The sequence below is a fragment of the Rhipicephalus sanguineus genome, chromosome 4, assembly GCF_013339695.2.
Source record: "Rhipicephalus sanguineus isolate Rsan-2018 chromosome 4, BIME_Rsan_1.4, whole genome shotgun sequence".
In the NCBI taxonomy this organism is placed as follows: Eukaryota; Metazoa; Arthropoda; class Arachnida; order Ixodida; family Ixodidae; genus Rhipicephalus; species Rhipicephalus sanguineus.
The window spans coordinates 7708496-7729588 of NC_051179.1; the positions used below are offsets into that span (position 1 = coordinate 7708496).

Consider the following 21093-nt stretch of genomic DNA (forward strand, 5'->3'; position numbering starts at 1 on the left):
TCGTTCCCCCCCAAAATGCGGAAGATATTAGTCTTAGACATTAATGCGAAGAGCCGGAACATACTGCAGCGCACAACGTGGAAAAACAAAATAAAAACATATGATATATTCAAGAAACTCACCAAGAACGGCTACGGAAAGTCTTTTATTCAGAAAGCAGTTCACTTCCAAAAACACGACGAGAGCTCATAAATCCAGTAACACCCCCCCCCCCCCCTTTACAATCAACACCACCACAGAAATGCATCAGTCTCAACTATCCGAGTAGTGATCGAAACCATATCGCTCCCTACGACCAGCCGCCGAAAGAGAAAATTCAAGACGCCAGCTGAACTGAGAACCTGAAAGAAAGACGGGAACGACGTCCCCAATTTTGCAAGAGATCGCAACCCCATAGCCGAAGATTCCGAGGACGCAGACCGCCGAATCAATTTTCCTGAAACTACAGTTTTCGCAGTTGAAACCAACTACCGGAAATGAATCCTGACATATGTAAACGACCCGAAACAACGTGAACCGCGCTCAATGCAACCTTCCCCTTGTGTACAGCACACACACACAAAAAAAGAAAAAACTAGAGAGAGAGAGGCATCTGCGTGCCCAACACCAGTCTAGAGGGTGTCGGCGTACCGCCACTTCGACGCGTCCGTCTAAAAAGCTCCCCACCCCCTTCACTGTTCAACTCATGCCTTCTGGTCAATGGAACACAAGCCCTTGGACTCCTCTGTTCTTTTGCCGACAAGCACCGCCGCCGCCTGAAGCACCCTGTCATACTCGTCTAACAAAAGAAGCCCTCTTCATGTGTTTCCCTTCCTCAAACCCGAAGAGGGAACCGTATGGTTTCTGAAACGTCGGGACAATGCTCACTCAAATTTTAAAGATAAGAAGGCGTCGGCGGCATCTGATCCATCCGCCATGCTTCGACGCACGTGTTTTCTATTTTCTTCGGAGCTGGTGGTGAATGGTACCGTCTGTCGCTTAATGGCTGCAGCGGAGTGGTCGCGCATTTTTTTTTTCTGAACCTCGTTGACAGCGGACGAACGAGACGTGTTAGTGCGGCGAGAAGAAAGGCCACCTCGCAAGCGGCTCGTTCATCGAAGCGACCGCGAACCCACGGAGGCTGCGTAGCACGAGCACACGACGCCAGCATACGTTGCAAGGATGGGAAGGGCAAGAACCTTGGGAAAGTGCGGAAGGTCTGTTGGGGCGGCACGTTTGCTTTTCTTTTTCTCAGTAAACGTCTCTCGCCCATTCTTTTTACCACTTCTTTTTTGCTGTACATCGGATGGAAACTACAAAGTTTGATGTGCACACATACGTGGCGTGCACGTTCAGTTTGCTTGCTAGAACTTGTTGTTGCTGTTCGTGGTTCTGGAAGGAAGGGAAAAAGGGGAGCACGGCGCAGTGCCGTGCTCCGTGTTTGTTTGCTGCGTGCCGTGTTTGCTGCGTGAATCTGCGTCGACAATGACCTACCTCGCCGGAAGCCCTCTCTCGAAGCGCCAGTCGAACATGATACTCACCTACTACCCAAAAAGGATTTCGTGTTCATATTCAAGCGACGCAGCAACAACACTGGAATGCCCGATTACGTCCATTGGGGAACCGGTGACTCAGCAGATATATCGTCTCCTGCGTCCATTGACCAGTCAATTTTTACTAAGGATGGTTCAGCCGCCGAACCTATATGCGCCCGAGTGACCTGGGAATCTACGCTGGAAAGTCAGTAAGTGTGGCTATAATGCAGTTTATCCGTCAGCATTGTACTGTACGTGTGTTGCATTGAACTGTACATGCTGTTTATAATCAATACTATGTAGTTTATAAGTAATATTTATGGTGCTCTTTGGAATTTATAGTTTGGCGAGACTCCAAGAAAGCATATGAAATTATCAGCTGCAGAGTTTTTTAAGAGTTAAAGGTGCCATGCATGCGGGCTTGTTCGTATGGCATTTTCTTTCACAGTGGTAGTGCAAATACACGGGACACAAGAAACGCACACGAAAACACACACACGGCGCTGGGTGTCTTCATGTGCCTTTCTTGCGTCCCGTTTGTATGCGCTACCATCAGGGCTTAAAGTCAGGGCCCCCCCCCCTCCATTTTTTAAGTAGCCCCCCAGTTATGTTTTTTCTTTGTTCGTTTTCTCCTTGATGTGGGTTGAAGTCCCGTCAAGGAGATGATCGACGTCGATGAAGCAGGAGGCAGGTTGGAGGCAATAAAAACTTGAAGGTATATTGTAGCGAAATATTTACAGTCATATGTACATCTTGCCGAAGCACACTGATGATAACATAGACATCAACAGCGTCTTACTCTTCTACTTAACTTTTCTTAAGTTAGAGCCTAGAACACTGTTGCTACATACGAAGAACCGAGTCTCACTGTTCGACCACCGAGTGGTTACGGCCCAGACGAAAGTTGCATCGTACGGAGTCTTACTGATCGATCAGTTAGGTGATTACAGCCTAGACTCAAGGGAAACGAATTCCGTCCAGTCTTAAGTACCTTGCGGTAACAAAGAGAAAGGGGAGGTGGCCACTGGTGGTCCGCCTCGACATTCCCTTATCCAATCCGTTTATCCTCAGATTAAGCCACTCCCTACTGGGCTGTCCTTAATCTCGACAGCAGTGTCTTTACAGCGCAGACAGGCGTTTTGGCACTCTTTCCCATCATGGCTCTCTCTTTACCCCACGCTCTCAGGAGTTCCCACGGTTGCAATACATCTGTATCGCACACCTGAGGCATTCGCGCCGTTTCTCACGCTCATCGAGTCGAACCCCCGGTGACGGTAGTCAAGACGGTTCCGGAAAGACAATTTGCGTGTCCTCGCGTTTCCCGCATTAGGACCGCGCATTGTTGTGACTCCCCCTGCCTTGCCGTCGGCGCGCCCAAAGCGCATGTCGGTCATTGTTGTGGTCAAGCATGCTGCCGCCTCGAGCGACAGCATAGAGCAGGAGATGCTTGCTCTCCTCATTTTCCCACACATTCGGGCTGTAATCCCGAAAAGCCGACCTCTGAGAACGGTCGCGTACCTGGAACCCCTGGGGGCATCGTGGGAGCGAGCTACTTCCTCCAGTTTGCTTTCGTTGATAATTGCACAGTCAAAGACCATGCAGAGAGAGCCGAGAAAGAAGCTTTGTACGACGTACAGTGCCGCGCCATCCCGTCTGCACAATCGACTTATGAGCGGCCAAAACCTAACACGTCCCCCCTAAAGAGTACGCTGGGCTGTTTTACGCTCAGTGGTACGATAAATCACTGCCGCGATTAGGTCACTGGACTTTCTAACCATACAACAGTCTACACAAACATCAAGCACAATTGCGAGACAACACGACAGGAGAATACAAGAAACGTAAACAAGTACATGCTAAACAATCAAGCACACCATTGCTGCTTCAAGTAGTATGATCACTAGCGTGTTTCTTGAATTGACAATCACACAGGCCACAATATACAGCAGCAAGTGGGCAGGAACATTCACGTCCCCCCCAGTTGGCATGGCACTGTTAATCTGATGGCTTCCATAAACTATTCTGGAGCCTTGATAATGCATCCGCATTACCGTTACATACGTCCTACCGATGTTGTACTGACACATGATATCGCTGTAACGCCAGCGCCCATCTTGTCAAGTTCGCCCCGTGCGGAGTCGAAGTTGTAAGGTACGACAGCGGATTGTGGTCGGAAACGACGTTTACTATGGCACCAAAAAGCCAGTAGTCAAACTTCTTTAAGGCCCATATTATTGCGAACGCTTCCCTCTCAATGGTCGACCAGCGCATCTGGGTCGGTGAGAAGCGGTGGCTTGCAAAGGCGATAGGCTTCTCTTGCCCCTCGGCTGACATTTGCGCCAAACATGCTCCCGCCGCCGTAGCTGATGCGTCTGTGAAAAGCCAGTAGGGCTGAGATGGCTCTAGAGTGTTAAGCGCCACGGCCTCGCACAAAGATTGTTTGAGAATCTCAAATGCCGCCTGGGCTTCCTCCGGCCAGGGTATCTTATTAAATACCGCTTTCTTTGTTAACAGCGTGAGCGGGCTCGTCACCTCTGCGTATCCTCGGACGTACTCGCGATAGTAGCCGCAAAGTCCTAACAGGCTGCGTAGTTCCTTTTTGGTGCGCGGTGGTACCAGGTCCTTAATCGCTGCTATTTTTTCAGGGTCTGGTGCATGTGTCCCTGAACCGACAATATGCCCCAGGTGATGTATGTGGGATTGCGCAACCTGACACTTCTCCGGACTGGCTTTCAGTCCCGCCTGATCTAAGACCTTAAGAATAATGTCGAGATGCTTTAAGTGCTCCTCCCAAGTACTAGAAAAAATAGCAATATCATCAAGGTATGCCGTGGCATACATTTGATGTTGTGACAAGAGTTTATTCACCATTCTTTGAAAGGTTGCCGCGGAATTTTTTAGCCCGAAAGGCATCACTTTCCATGCGTACTGACCCTCATGCGTTACAAACGCGGTGAATTTGACTCTTCTCTTCCATCGGTACCTGCCAGTACCCGCGCCTAAGGTCCACTACCGTAATGAACTGCGCTCTACCTACTCGGAAAACCAATTCCTGAGGATTCATCATAGGGAACGCATCTGCTTTGGTGACAGCATTTAACGCCCTGTAGTCCACACACATGCGGATAGTCCCATCTTTTTTTCCAACGCATACCACCGGGTGTGCGAACTCACTCTCCGTGGGGTAGATCAACTTCGAAGTCAAAAGTTCGTCAACATGCCGGCTGACTTCCTTCTTTAATAGTTCCGGCACCCGATAAGGAGACACCTTTTTTGGCTGGTGGCCCGGTTCTATTTCTATCTTATGTTCGTCTACCTTCGCTATACCCGGGGTGCCGTCAAAGAGTGTGCAATGTCTTTGGAACACCGCCTGTATTTCCGCCTGCGCGTCAGCATCAAGGTGAGCAACCTTCTCGCTCGTTAGCACTAGCTCTTCCCGCTTTATAGTGGTTGGTTGTGGAGCATATTCCACCTCCCCAAAATCATGGTCCTCATCGAAGACGACCCCAATATGACTGACCCTTGCATAGTAAGGTCGAATGTTGTTGGCGTGGACACTTTTCACCTTTCCCTCAGATGTTTGAACACGGTAAGAATGTTCGCGCTCACGTCCAACCACTGTGAATGGGCCTAGCCATTTAGGTGACATCTTACAATTCCGATCATTGTCGAAAACCACAACTTGGTCGCCAACGTTAAAAGCTTTGAGCCTGGTGCTGCGATTATACGCACTCGCGTAACTCTCCTGATGAGTTGCACTCATCAGCTCAGCAATATTAGCGGCAATCTCAAGCTGCTCCTTAAGTTGCTGTAAATACTTAGCGGGGCTTTCTCTCAATGTTGCCGGCACCGGCATTTCTCCCGTCCACGTCCTCTGCAGTATTAGAAGCGGTCCCGTGGGATTCCTTCCATACAATAGACGAAACGGAGCTACTCCTGTTACCTCATGGGGAACTTCCCGATAAGCCCATAAAACCATTGGGATCAATTTGTCCCAATTCTTGGAGTCTCTCTGAATGACATGATACAACATGTTTTTCAGTACCCGATTCCACCTCTCTACAACTCCATTACTCTCTGGGTGTTCTGGGGTTGAGAATCTTGGTGTGCAGCCTAATTTCTCCAGCATCGTTTGCGTGAGCTGAGATTTAAAATTAGTGCCTTGATCGGAGCAGATCATCTCCGGAACGCCTGTGCGACTGAAGATCTCAATCAGTGCATCACAAGTTGCCTTAGCTGTCAAAGAGCGCAGTGGGACCACCTCTGGCCACCTCGTGCAAAGGTCCACTAAGCATAGCGCGTACTTATGCCCTCTCGCTGACGGTGTGTCCAGGGGTCCGATTACATCTACATTGACAACTTGGAAAGGGTGCTCGGGTCTAGTGAGCGGAGTTATAGGTACCCTATCCGTGCGACGCCTGTCTGAACGAATTTGGCATTCATGGCACGAACGACAATGCTCTAATATCTCCTTCGCCATACCCGGCCAAAAGAAGTTATACCTAATGCGAGCTTTTGTTTTCTTTGGCCCTAGATGCCCCCCACATAGTGACTCATGGGCTAAGTGCATTACCTCAGTGCGCTCATCTTTGGGAACAACTAGCTGACTCACTCGAGTGCCTGCTGTTGAGTCGCAGTGGCATAATAGTCCGTCTGAAATGAACATGCCGGATTTCCCACTATGAGCATCATCCTAACATTTTTTTAGCGTAGTGTCACCCAACTGCACTTTGCGGAACTCTTCTCTTTGGCCTAACGACGCCTCCCTTTCTTCATCAATTTGCGCCTCTTCCCCGGAAACGTCTTTTTCCTCCAAGGTAAGATTGCAGGCCACTACTTTTGGTTTTTCTACTGCTTGTTCTGCCTCATGAGCAGGCTCGGCCGGTGCTCGACAGGGTGCCAGAGGGCTGCTGGCCTTCAACAAAAGTTTCCAATCTTCCTCGGTCAACAAACAATCTGTGCCCTCGACGAGCTCATCAGTTAACGCGCAGAGTAGGTCGACGCTCTGAGGCTCCGTAACCTCTCGCGGGCTATTTAATTTGACCGGCAACGTAGCTAGCCTTGCCTCGATCGTTTTACCAAAAGCAGACACCAATCTCACCTTGCCACACGACTCTATTAGACTACGCGGAAGCAGACTCTCCCGAATGACGGTTATCTCACTCCCCGTATCCAAAATCGCATCTGCGGCTATACCTGCACATGATACAGGAATTAACTGCAGTTTATTTGTGCCTTGACCCTCGTGTTTCAGAGACTTCACCTTTGCGCTAAGTACTCCGTCAGGTATTTCAGTTTCCGTCTCGTGGGATAACGTTACCTTTTGTACCTTCCGCTTTGGCTCGATAGCCTTTTTGGGGTTGCTCTCCTGATCACTAGACTTCGGGCATTCTCTAGCGAAATGGCCTGAGCCGTGACATAAGTGGCACTTCAGAGCCCCTTTTTCTACTCGTGTCGCCGGCTTTTGCCCCATTTCTACAGCTGGTTGCTTTGAAGCACGCCCTTTCCCTTTCGTTTGTTCGAAAGTTTGGAGCACTTCAGCGATCTCAGTTGGCCTAAGCCATCCCTCGCCTTCCCTTAATCTCACATACTCTAGACCCTCCGTACTTAGTCCCAATTTTATACGGTCAGAAACCATGAGTTCGGCCATCACTTCTACCGTGTCGGCCTCTCTCACTTGAAGGTAGTATGAGAAATAAGTTTTCACGCGGGACGCGAACTGCGCCCACGTCTCTTCCTTCCGCTTTACTGCTCGTTCAAACCTCTGCAGATACTCTGCCGGAGAAAGCTTCAGTTCCGTCAGCACTGCTGCTTTAACTGCCTCGTAATCTGCACTCTCTTCAGGGTTGAGGTTACGCAGTAGGTAACGAACTCGTTCAGTTAGTGCTGGTATAACCAAATGCACGCGACTCTCATACGGTACTTGGTAAGTAGCAAACAGTTTTTCTACTTCCTCAAACCATAATGGCACATCCGCGTCACTCGGCAGGCGGAACCCTTTCAGCACTTTTGCACATTGCTGGACAGAATCGAAACACCGTCGCCTCTGATCACCCGTCTCCGACCCAGAGTTGGACAACGTGCCATTGAGACGGTCAGCGTTCATTCTATTCTGCACTACCTTTTCGTACTCAATCTGGAGATTGAGCCTTTGGATTTCAAGTTCGAGCGTTCTCGTTTCACTTGAATTCGGCAAAACCTGAGATGCCTGCTGCATTGATCCTTGCCTCTGCGTAGGCACTCTCGCCTCAGCTGATTTGTCAGAATTTAGACTACCATCATTTGATGGCTCTCGATTCCGATCCACTTCCGCCACACTCGTACCCTCATCTCCATTAAACTCCATTGTTTCAGCACCCCCGCGTGTTTTCACCATGTGCTCTACACATAAACTGCCATGCCAATCTGAGAAAGACGTAAGAAATCCTGCTCACCCTTTGCTGAATGCTCTGTCGTTCCTGGATCTCCTCCACGGCGCCGGAGTTGACTGCTGTGGGATCGTCTCGACGTTGCCGCTGGTGGCTGTTGGATGCCTTGCCCCTCGGGTCTTTTCAGCGCTGGTCCAGTGTATGGTGCTGTAGAGCTCGCCTATCCTGTCGACTGCGCCAGTTATGTTTTTTCTTTGTTCGTTTTCTCCTTGATGTGGGTTGAAGTCCCGTCAAGGAGATGATCGACGTCGATGAAGCAGGAGGCAGGTTGGAGGCAACAAAAACTTGAAGGTATATTGTAGCGAAATGTTTACAGTCATATGTACATCTTGCCGAAGCACACTGATGATAACATAGACATCAACAGCGTCTTACTCTTCTACTTAACTTTTCTTAAGGTAGAGCCTAGAATACTGTTGCTACATACGAAGAACCGAGTCTCACTGTTCGACCACCGAGTGGTTACGGCCCAGACGAAAGTTGCATCGTACGGAGTCTTACTGATCGATCAGTTAGGTGATTACAGCCTAGACTCAAGGGAAACGAATTCCGTCCAGTCTTAAGTACCTTGCGGTAACAAAGAGAAAGGGGAGGTGGCCACTGGTGGTCCGCCTCGACATTCCCTTATCCAATCCGTTTATCCTCAGATTAAGCCACTCCCTACTGGGCTGTCCTTAATCTCGACAGCAGTGTCTTTACAGCGCAGACAGGCGTTTTGGCACTCTTTCCCATCATGGCTCTCTCTTTACCCCACGCTCTCAGGAGTTCCCACGGTTGCAATACAATCTGTATCGCACACCTGAGGCATTCGCGCCGTTTCTCACGCTCATCGAGTCGAACCCCCGGTGACGGTAGTCAAGGCGGTTCCGGAAAGACAATTTGCGTGTCCTCGCGTTTCCCGCATTAGGACCGCGCATTGTTGTGACTCCCCCTGCCTTGCCGTCGGCGCGCCCAAAGCGCATGTCGGTCATTGTTGTGGTCAAGCATGCTGCCGCCTCGAGCGACAGCATAGAGCAGGAGATGCTTGCTCTCCTCATTTTCCCACACATTCGGGCTGTAATCCCGAAAAGCCGACCTCTGAGAACGGTCGCGTACCTGGAACCCCTGGGGGCATCGTGGGAGCGAGCTACTTCCTCCAGTTTGCTTTCGTTGATAATTGCACAGTCAAAGACCATGCCGAGAGAGCCGAGAAAGAAGCTTTGTACGACGTACAGTGCCGCGCCATCCCGTCTGCACAATCGACTTAAGGGCGAGACAGACGGTACGGTTTTTCATGCGATTCGACGTCCGACACGGCGGAGGGGAAACCGGAATGGTGACCTTTCATAGCACCGTACAGCCACCATTCCCTCTCCCCCACCGCCGCGTCGGCTGTCGGATCGCATGGAAAATCGGACCGTCTGTCCCCCGCTTTATGAGCGGCCAAAACCTAACACCCCCCCCCCCCTTTAGCAGTCGGACGGTGGCACTGCGGCACCCATCTGACAAGTGCTGGAGTTGAATTTCTTGGCAGTAGTGCTTTGTGCGGGGAAATTATACTCTGCATTTAATCGTGAATGTTTGGTTGACGGGGTGTCACCAAAACAGAAAAAAACAGGTATCGCCGTACTGCTGAATGCAATTCACTGAGACACTGAACACCACAGGCAACGCCTCCTGGAACCACGGGTCACCACCCTGTTCGACAGAGCGTCTTGACACAGCATACTGTTTCACGAGGCACCTGTGTGTGAAGCTACCTGCTCGTGAATCAGTAATGGTTCACCTTGCCCTGTTTATTTTGCCACTCAATTTTCATTCCTTTAGTTGTGCATCACAAGTCTGTAACTGCAAAGACGCATGTATTTTGCCTATTTTATAAGGCAAGTGGAAGTGAAAATAAAATATAGCATTGTCGTGCCTGAGGTTCTGAATCCAGTCAGTCAAGTAATGTTACTTATTTTGAGCTCACATATCTTTAAGCCTTTACATCCCGAGTTATTTTTGAAAAATCGTTCCCAAAATTATTTTATTTAATGCTTGATTGGATTGACACGTTGAATAAATGCCCGAAATACATTCGGAATAATATATGTATTTCTATAGCATTCATGAGCATTTGTTCAGTTCTAGAGACAGTTGGCTTCACTGCACTGTGATCATCGCAAGCACCTCGCTTAGCGCTTAATCTATAGCATATATATATATATATATATATATATATATATATATATATATATATATATATATATATATATATATATACAGTGAAATCTCGTTGATACGATTCTGCATAATACGTTTTTCAGCCTAATACGTTTTTGTTTTTATTCCCGGCCAACATCCCTTGGAAAAAAAATGCATTTTCGTGCGTTTAATATGATCACATTTTTGCCCAAAGTTGGATAATACGACCGCGAAAGTGGATCTTGACCGATATATCTACAAATCCTGCGTTTATTCTTCGGTATGCCAGCTCGCACCGCGTTCCAGCAACCCACGATCTGCGCGTTGCAGAGCCGCTGAGGCCACAACAGCATCGCTTTCGCGGCGAAAAGATCGCTACTAGACGATCTTTTCTTGGAGAATATATATATATATATATATATATATATATATATATATATATATATATATATATATATATTGGAGGGGCCCCCTCCCCTCCAATGAAGGGAGACTAAGGCCTGGCTACCATAGTAATAAAATTTTAACATCATTGCGCGGCCGCCAGCCAGGCAACATGTCGGTTCAATTTGTAGTTTATTTTCTACGTGCACTGCTCCACTGAACGGTTATTTGGCCTCAAGTTATTTCAAGACGTTTCTGTAAAACGCTGAATAATAATCATAATTCATGTTATTATTATTATTATTATTATTATTATTATTATATTATTATTATTTGGTATTTTATTTGTTGTCGCATTACTACAGCTGGAGCAAGGAAATGGCATATTATGCAATGTGCTTGCTCCCCCCCCCGCACTCCTGTAATCTTGCCAGAAGTTCAACCCCCCCCTGAGAGAAATCCTGGGTGCGCTAATGTCCGTGACAATTCACAACAGCAGCGTCGATTGCAGCGTTTCTTGGTAGCGCGCGGAGCGTTTGCTTTTGTTTTCGCCGTCGTTCTGGCAAGTGAATTGAAGTGATCCAGCAAGCACTTCGTGACGGTTCGGTGGCGCGTCCGACTAGCGGAGAGAATTTTCACAGCAAACTTTGCAAAGGAGTCGTGCTTTGCACTGCTGCATACCTTCTTTCTCGGTCCGACAGGTGGCGCTACGGGTCTTGCGAAACTAAAGTCACTGTAACGGGAAAAGTACCGCATTCGTTTTCTCTTCGCCTCCGCGCCCTTTCGGCGGCTTCGCCATATAAAGGGTCCAGATCGCTCGCCTCGCTATATAGTGTCTCCAGGCCGCCGACGCACGGCGCTTTGGATGGCGATTGTTTTTATAGCCTCAGAAAAGCGTGCAGGAGCATTACGGCATCCCGTATCGTTTTGACACTTCATCGCAAGCCTGTCGAGGCATCGAAGAATGCCTGGGTGCTGCGCTTTTGGGTGCAGCAACCGGCGGGAAACGGGCAAAGCCCTCTTTGCTGTTCCCAGCAGGAAAAAGGATGCCAAGCGACGGGCTGTGTGGCTGCACAGAATATGACGGGAAAAATTTGTTCCCACGACTGATACTCGCCTTTGTGAGGTAAGCGTCTCATGGAGAATTCGCGAATGTTGTTTAGGGGTATGTTTGCGTTTCCCCTACTCTAGTGCAGCTTGTTTCGCGTGGTTGCCGTGGAAGGTTCATGCACAATAACATTGCCGGGCAGCTTTTAATTATGTTTGGCGTAAAATTGACGCCTTTGGGCTCACATATAACGATCAGCGCGCCATGAAAACTGACTGATACAGATTGGTATTGTCTGACGTGACTGTATGACGAACATAAATAACAGTTGGTAACATGAAAATAATGACACGCGTGTCATGTAAGGCATGATTTACATGTCATGCTTATGGTGCGCTCGTGGCCAGTTCGCTGGCTTGATATGAACCAAAATCATTATTGCGTGACGTGACTGTATGACGAACATAGATACCAGGTGGTAACATGAAAATATTAGCACGCATGTCATGTAAGGCATGATTTACATGTTACCACCTGTCACTAACGTTCGTCATACAGAAATACATGACATGGTCTCGGGCGCACCGAGACCATGTCACAGGCACATAGCCAGGATTTTTTTTCGGGGGGGGGGGGGGGGGGGCCCAAGGCCTAATTGTTCGAAAGACAGTCTTTCCATGGCAAAAACAAAAAAAAGTTGCCTGGAAATATAGAGGGCTGGAAAAATTTCGGGGGGGGGGGGCCCGGGAACCCCGCCCCCCCCCCCCCCTGCCTACGTGCCTGCCATGTCATGTAAATCATGTTTTACATGGCATGCCTGTCATGATTTGCACGTTATAACCAATAACTTATGTTCGTCATACGCTCTTCTCACGCCATATGAAGCTATCGAAGCGGCAGCGAGCGCACCATAGCGTAGCATGTAAATCATGCCGTACATGGCATATACATGTCATTATTTTCATGTTATCACCTGTAATTTATATTCGTCATACAATCATGCTATGCCATACCGAACTTGGTGTACATCCCATTAACGAAACGGCCAGGAGCGCACAAAGTCGTGGGCGGCTAGATAGATAGATAGATAGATAGATAGATAGATAGATAGATAGATAGATAGATAGATAGATAGATAGATAGATAGATAGATAGATAGATAGATACGCTCAAAGTCGCAGAAGTTTAAATGCCGACAGCTGAGCGCGTAAATGCCGCGCGGTTTCCATTTCTTTATCGCGTTATTACGCGTGCGTGCGCGTGTAGGCAAGTGAAAACTGCCGCTATTTCTTTCCTAATCATTTAGAGAACAATGGTATGCTTCATTCGGGGCTGCAAAGGCGCACGCAATGCGTAAAACATGCGTTACTCCGCGCGAAATCAACACCGCGCCGCCGCAACTTCGGCCGCGCTGGACCAAATATGGCGGCGGGCAGGACGGTTGCGGTATTTTTCCCGTTCCAGTGACTTCATGCGAAACTAGAGTCCGACTTCTACCTAGTGTCAAGTGTTGCATCTACTGCATAGCGTTCGCGTCACGTCAATGTTGCTACGAACTTTCACTGGCGTGACTTCCACATTAGCGGCGCGGTGGAGACAGGTCAAGAACTATCAAATGAAAAGGACAAAAACTTGCCGACAATACAAAGCACGCAGCGTGCGACTGATGTATGCAAACATCTATTGTCTGCCGGGATCATTGGCGCAGCCAGGAGGGCAGGGTACATACATAAACGGCTGCGACGATGGCCGGGATCTGCTAGCGACGCTACACCTGGTGTTATCGGTTCACTTGCAGATTACATGTTATTGATCGCAGGCAGAAATTACAGAGACCGTTAACGAGTAATCCATCAGTTAGAAAAATACCATAAAGGTCACAGTTTGGCCGCAAGTTGCATGTAATTGGTTATGCGCAAGTCTACGTGACATAATTGTAAAAAGAGTGTGCTGGTTGTACACATTGCATGACTTGTACAACTTAAATCAATCAATCCATCCATCCATCGATCAATCACCAAGTTTCGCTTTAAACAAAACTTCATTTGCTCTATCAAATCCCAACTGGTACGTTAGTCATCTTTATATGTTCTGTAATACATGGTGCGAATTTTCTTAGATCTTAATGACAAGTTCCGTTTTTGGTTGCAAGAAGGATGGAACACTCGCGGATCGCGGATGAGCATGCAATTCTGGTAAAGTTCAATAAACACTTTCGCCACGCTTTCCTGCACTCTCGATCCGAAATGAAACCTCAAAGATGGAAAGAAATGAAGCGAAATTCTAAAGGAGGCAACCATAGGTAATCACTGAAATGTGGGTTCTGAAATTTATCAGAAATGTCTGGATGCTGCCTAGAAAGCAACCACTGGCGTTTGAGGTCATCAAAGCAAAAGTAAGTTGCTTCAGTTGATAGTTGGTAAAAAACAAACCCAGATTCACGCCTGTGAAATCTGGGTAAACAGCAGAGCTTCATAATATTATCTGGGGTTTTACGTCCCAAAACCGCGACATGATTATGAGAGGCGCCGTAGTGGAGGTAAATTTCGACCATCTGGTGTTCTTTAACATGCACCTAAATCTAAGTACACGGGCCTCTACCACTTCGCCTCCGTCGAAATGCGACCGCCGCGGCCGGGATCGAACCCGCGACCTTCGGGTCAGCAGCCGAGCACCGTAACCGCTATACTATCACGGCGGACAAACAGCAGAGCTGGCAATGAAGCGCCAACACCTAGCGAACACAGACTAAGTTCTTTCTTGACCTTTCATCTTTCTTTATCTCTTTCGCTATTGCGCCTTTCCCGCCCTCTTGCTATCATGTACTGTACATGGCTGTGCTATGGTTTACCCTCTCCCCTCCTCCTCCTCCTCGCTTCCCTTTGACATTCCCTTGCTAAACTATGCAACACAAGGCTATGCAATGCTTTACCCTCTCCCCTCGTGCTTCAACCCTTGCTATACTATACTATATATGTATGGATATGTTAGGCTAGGAGCTGCTTGGGACTTGCCCGCTTTCTGTTTTCTGAAACGACGACCTGAAGCTTAGATAGCTCCGCCGTTAAAAAAATATGCGTGATTGTTCGTCGCATTTTTCACGTTTTGTAAACGCCTACGTGCTGAACATGCACGAGTTGCTTGTTTGGTGAAAGATAGTATTGCCAGAATCACCGAATGAGGTATTAACAACTGTTGTGGACTATAGTGAAAGCAAAGCGTGAGATGTAGACAATCTTTAAATCAAGCAAATGAAAATACTGTACTGGTTTTCAGTGCGCTGGCTAGGGCGAAAAACCATCGGGTGCTGGCTGTGTGACAAATTAGCTTTTTCGACCATGGTACCAATGCTGTTTAACGCCAATATCTCACATAATCGGTGGTGCTCTACGATACGCCTTTTGATTTTTTACCTTCAAATATGAGTTATCAGTAGTTTCAATCCAGTAAGGACATTTTTTTATGAAATACACAATTCACATAAGACATTTTATCAAGAACTTGCCGTGAAAGTGTTTGCAAGAAAAGTTCATGCCCTGCCCCCCCCCCCCCCCCCCCCGCCCGAGTTCACGCCTCCGATCAATAAATATTGAGGTGGCGCATGAACGCCCGTGCGTTTACATGTGTGAATAGACTTGAGCATAAACGCAAGCCGATATAAGACCGATAGTAATGTTGAAGAAGAGTAGGTAGGAAAATAGGTCGGCAATCGAAGGTGGAGCTCACTCAGACTCACTAAAATTTACCTCAGCCCGACTCCGTCGGACTCAAACTCACCCAAATAGTGCTCACGCAAACTCAATCAGACTCAGACTCACAGCCCAATCTGAGTCTGAGTGAGTCGACTCATAAATGAGTTTGCCGACCTATGGTAGTAATCGATAATGACTGTTCATTTTGCCACATTGCTTGTCCATTGTTAATAGCGGTCAAATTAATAACGTCACATTACAACATGAACCTCAGGTAATCTTGCGCGGAGTATCATGAACGAGAAGAATACACAGACGTAACAACAAGCTCACTACGCGACAGTACTTGAAAAGCGACTCCAGGAGTACTTATAGCCCCTACCTTAGAGATGCGTGTATTGTACGGGTGAGCACATGTGTTTTAGGATGAATTATAAAAAAAATGTTGACCTAGAGTTCTACACCGTACTACCTGATTATATGTGCTTGGGGACGTAGCACAAGACTTTTAATCAACCGTAGCAAAAAAGAAACACAGTATCTCATGTCTATTTCTTATAAAGCTGCCACAACCAAGCCTTATGTACAGCAGCCGAAACAAGGTACTAAGCTCACCAACATAGCCTCAGAGCACTTGAAGGATCCCTGTGCTAGTCACGGGCAGCAAAAAGCTAATAATAATCATTTCTGGAGTTTTACGTACCGATTATGAGACACGCCGCAGTGAGGGACTCCGGATTGATTTTGATCAACCGGGGTTCTTTCACATCCGCCTGTCATGCTAGTTTGCTGGAATTTATATTGTGTACTAAAACGCGTATAGCACTCGCTTATAGTTCATTCACGTTTGCTCCTCCGTTTTCACAATAGCCCAATAACGCTTTGAAATTGCGGTTGCGATCTTAAAAAGAAAGTTTTTTTTTTTATCCATGGTTATTTTCTTCGCCATTTTCCAATTAAAAATGATATGTCGAGACGATTCCAGTTATAAGTTAATACAATAGGTACTAACTACAATTTTATATTAAGCAGTTAACGGCCGGGTAGCAAAAAGGTAGTAATGGTCCAAGAAAGTTAGTAACGGCTGCAGTTACTACCTGTTTGCTTCCCGTTACTAACTGTGCACTAACGTAGGTAGTAAACAGGTAGCAAAAAGTTAGTAACGGTTGCGCTAGTAACTGTTTACTAACGTGGGTAGTAAACAGGTAGCAAAAGATTAGTAACTGTCCAAGAAAGTTAGTAACCGCTGCAGTTATTACCCAAGTGCTTGCAGTTACTACCTTTTTACTAGCTTTTTTTTAAGAGTGTGGTTGCACACTTTCCGCTTCAGGGACAGCGGTAGATGGCCTGTCAATACCCGCCGTAAGCCTTCCTTTGCGAGGTCACAAAATCGAATTGACTAGCGCAAGACGGGGGCAGTAAGATAACTATATTCCCGCAGTAGACATGAAAAGAACGATGGGGATGGTAAATGCTGTATTCGAGTAGAACATATATGCGCTGATATGGTTAAAATCGAGGATGACGCTAGCATAGCATAACTTAGTCTCAGCTCAACCGCCTTGTACACAACATTACAAGCACTTTCTGCTTTACATTTTGCCTACTGGTTTCACGAATATTCCATCTGTGTCACTCACCTTGCACCTCCTAAGAACAGTAGAGCAGATGGTTCTTTCAGTGGTAGCCATTGGTGAACGCGGCCGCCATCAAGGGACCCTGCGTTGTTTCGTTAAAAGGATTATACTGAGAGCAACTCATTTTATCAACGAACGAAATGACAACCGATGCCGCGGAATCCAGTAATTATATGTGCTATATTTTTTCCTGGCAAATGAAAAAGTACAAGGCTCAGTGGCGGTTTAGTACTAAATGCGAAACAAATGCGTTAGCACTCGGTGGACAGGTTAGATGGCCGGGATCGAACCCACATCTTTCGGGTCAGCAGCTGAGCACCATATCCTCCACCGAGGCAAACAAGCTTGCTGAGGCGTGCAAGGAATGGAAGACACAAAATACCAGGTCGACCAAGTCAATCAACCATTGGACGAAGAAGGCTAAATCGGGGCGTCACAACATCGGGATTTCCATTTCTGCGATCTTTTTTTCGGGTTTCCTAATGACAACAGGTAAGCACAAGTATTTCACTATTTTCTGAACAGCTATTCATTTTGCATAAGTAAACCAGTTCTTTTGAAGCCTGAGTGGACTGACATAAGAGCAATATTAAGGTATTTCTGGTATGCCTTGCCGTGCGGCAAGGCATACCAGAAATTCGCCAGCATAGGCCCATTGGTCTCGGGCTGATTATCTCGCCACGGCGACAGCCTTTCCGCTGCACCGTAGTTTGGCTATACTGGCATATGAACCACATGGTGTAAACATCCGGCCGAAAATTTAAAATGGCGGCCAGAGTCGGCGGTGATTATCATCGACCCAATTACCTATACCAGTGCTGCGCGGCAAAACTCACAGCCTCTACGAGGGCGCGTTCCTCGAGAGCCTGACTTGGATGAAGGCTGCCGAGAAGGTGCAGCAGCAGAGGTCACTTTTGCACAGCCACCGCCGACGCTATGCATACCTTCTGCAACATCTTTAAACAACAGCTTAAAACTATTCCTTCTCTGTATGCACAATTGAAATTCGGTACCACATGAAAAGCTCAGAAAAGCATTCACTTCACCTGCTAACGAATGCGAGCTCAAAGCAGGCGCGTCAGCACCCACCAACAGCGGAATGCCTGTCCGCTTCACCTTAAGCCGTACTCTGGCTGCGCTAGCACATGGTTTAAACATCTCGCACCAGATAAAAAAAAAAAACAAAAAACTTAAAGGACGCTCGAGCTTCGCCTTCAAGGGTAGAACGCGATAGCATCAACCGTGAGCCTCGCTTCGCTTCTCAACCGTGCCGCTAGGAAAGGAACATCTGTGCGCGTTAAGATTGGCCGTTTCAAACTATCCTAGAATGCCTACTGCAAGTACAGTTGCGGAGTGCCCACTACGCCATAATCCCTCCTTTTGCGAATTGGCGAAGTGCCCACAAAAGGCAACACGCACGCCTGCCCAGCAACACACTTTGTTGATGCTGTTGCTGATAGTGATGTTTAATCATGCCTGAGCGCTTTGCAATGTGTGGGCCTTTAAATCGCCCACTCGTTGCGCAATTCAGATGTTCTGACGCCCGGTGCAATTGTACGCTTATCCCCAGTGGCGGAACCAAGGGGGGGGATTGGGCGATCTCCCCCCCCTCCAAAGCCACCAACCACTCCCGCACCCCCCCCCCCCCCCGTGACCATTTTTCAGCACGCGGAATTTTTTAGACCACTACGGCGAGAAATGCACCCATCACTTCTACCCGTACACCATTCCGCACCTTCAGACAGAACTGGAATGTGTTTGAATGATCGCTTGCTTGAGCATGCCAACAACGGGCACTGTAGACTAGAGTCCTTTATGCGAGGGGGCATCTTCCGGAAAGTCGTTCATGGGACCGCCTCCGCCCAAGCCAACAAGACAAAGAAGTATCTCCCTCCCGGCAATGTTCCGCATGAAGTGTGTAGAACTCCAGAATGCAGCCTTTCAACGAAAGCTCACCAGGTGTCGACTAATCCCCTCTGTGACGTAAATATGCGTGGCCCCGCAAAAATGCACTGCTGTGACAGTGACGTCTTCCTTAGTACGCTGTTGGGTAACAGGTGTCTCAGCTTGCGACTGCTTCTGCGCAGAGCTGATAGACGGAGCGATCAAGGCGACGGTGAGTTAAGGCAAATGTATATACATATATACAGAGGCGTTACATATTCGGCGCTGGGGCCGACAGCTTATTGGGCTCGCACAGAGGTGCGACGACAACCCGGGATTTCTTCGCTCGCTGTCTCTCTCTGTCCGCGCAGCTTGGTTCTTTTATAGCCCTGGGCGATCGCTTGCATCAGCCAGGAGCTCGAAGCCTCCTATCAGGAACCGCCGTTGGTCGCTGGCTCGAACCGGATCCGCGGATGAGAGTGCTTGCCGCACGTTGCGGGAGAGATTTCCTTCGGTTGCGTCAGACGCAGCGCCGGAGTTGCCGGGGATTGCGTAAGGCTCCCGCCTCGTTGCATCAGCTGGTGTTGACGCTGGTTGCGTCAGACGAATCGCTGGAGTTACCGGGGATTGCGTAATACTCCCGCCTCGTTGCATCAGCGGGTGTTGACGCTGGTTGCGTCAGACGTTCTACCAGCTTGAATGACTTGTCGAAGGAAGGAAGTTTGGGTTGGGAGCCCTGGCATAATAACGCCCGCATCGAGTCGCTAGCGCCACCATGTTGAATTCCGGCAGTGTCATTTGCACTGTCGATAGTGTGGTGCATTGTAGTCTGCACAACGGGTGGCAACCGACAGAATGGTTTAAAAGATGTGTTCTCTACCGCCAATTTAAGAAGCAGTGCCCTTTTTCTCCCTTTCTTTTTTCTTGCGACGCTCTCTCCAAAGGGTCCTTCAGAGCAACAAAACAGGTTTACTGCAAGGTATTTTTGCCCATGTGTTAGTCAGGGGCATCATACGCTTGTCCCATAAGGGAGTAAGCATTTCTGGAAGACGCCAGCGCGGCCACACGGCGATCGGAGGGGGTCTTCTTGTGTTGCATTTCGCATTCCTTGTTTTGTTCATTCTTCCTTCTGCTTTTCCTATGTTTGTAGGAAACACTGAATCTTCATTTGTACGTGAGCGCTCGTCTTCCTTGTTGCTGTGTTCCCATACTGCTTCGCGCTATGCCACTTTAGCAAAACTGGAAAATCAACAAGACCAAACCGTTAGTCTAATAAATAGAAGGTCGTTGAAATGAGCGGGGCCATTACAGCGGCAGCAAGAAAGGAGCCTTCCCTTCTTTTTTTTTCTTTTTTTTTTTGTCAGAGAGACATGGTCCAAAAGGGCAACACAGGTCACCACCAGTGGCTATATAAAACAAAAAATCTTTCCGAAATATTATCAGAAAAGCTTCGTGACTGAGCTGAAGCGAGGGCTCGCACTGGTGACACGCTCAGCCTTTTCTTGGAATGCGTCTCCAGGTGCAGGGATCGGTCACCATGCGTCTGGGATGACCTCGGCGATGTCGCATTGTCGTCCCCACTACGAAGAAGATAATGATCGGCTCCATCGAGTAATTCGCCTGGAACTTCTTGGTGCAGTTATGTGGTGGTTGTTTGGAGGATCTGACGGGCTCGCCTCGCGTTTTCTCGGGGGTGAAACGGAGGTGGTCCCACACCGTTTTCGGGGCGTCGTGTGCAGACCTTATTGTACAAATGAAGTGAACAATATTTTCCCTAGAAATCGTCCGAAAGACATTTAAGCCGGGCCTCGGCCCGCTGGTAGAGGCATCCGCTACCATTATGTAATCAAGTAAACATCTCTTTACTTTTGATCTCCCAACATAGCCGTACGTCTTCCTCACTGCTGCCTCGAAGGCTCCTGGCCGGAAGGCGACTCCTGACAGTGCCCAATGAGGCCTTTCAGCAAAGCTTGGCACTCGATCGTCCCACCCGATGCATCCAATGGCGCAGTTGGGGTTAAATGACCTTGGAAGGACGTTCTTGGAAGTGAGCATTGCCTTGTTGAGTGTGACGATAAAGGCCCAAATTGACCGTCGTCACGCTCGCGAGAGTACAAGGGAGATTTTATTGTGACCCGAGCAGCGGGGGATATTCAGGAAAAGAAAAAAAAAGTGTGTCAATAGGAGGAAATAGTGTGTCTATACAGGGCCGTCCTTTTGAATTCTCAATAGGTGGAGCATTCCAATGCTTTCTTTGAGAAAGGGTTATATGCCCTGACGAGCTGCGAAGTAAGGTCTGTATTTTTTTCTACGAAAGAGCCGACAATAATTGTGAAAAGG

At 48.0% G+C, this 21093-nt stretch overlaps 1 protein-coding gene across 4 annotated transcripts in view; it reads right to left on the minus strand.

Moving 5' to 3' along the window:
* LOC119389336 (RNA-binding protein Musashi homolog Rbp6) overlaps window positions 1-21093 on the minus strand; it is a 705926-nt gene that overhangs the window by 24821 nt on the left and 660012 nt on the right. For all 4 annotated transcript variants that reach the window (XM_049414392.1, XM_037656543.2, XM_049414391.1 and 1 more), the window contains one exon: window positions 16873-16951. In XM_049414392.1, the coding sequence (XP_049270349.1) occupies window positions 16910-16951 (42 nt within the window). In that variant the 3' untranslated portion in view covers window positions 16873-16909. The remainder of the gene's footprint in view (window positions 1-16872; window positions 16952-21093) is intronic.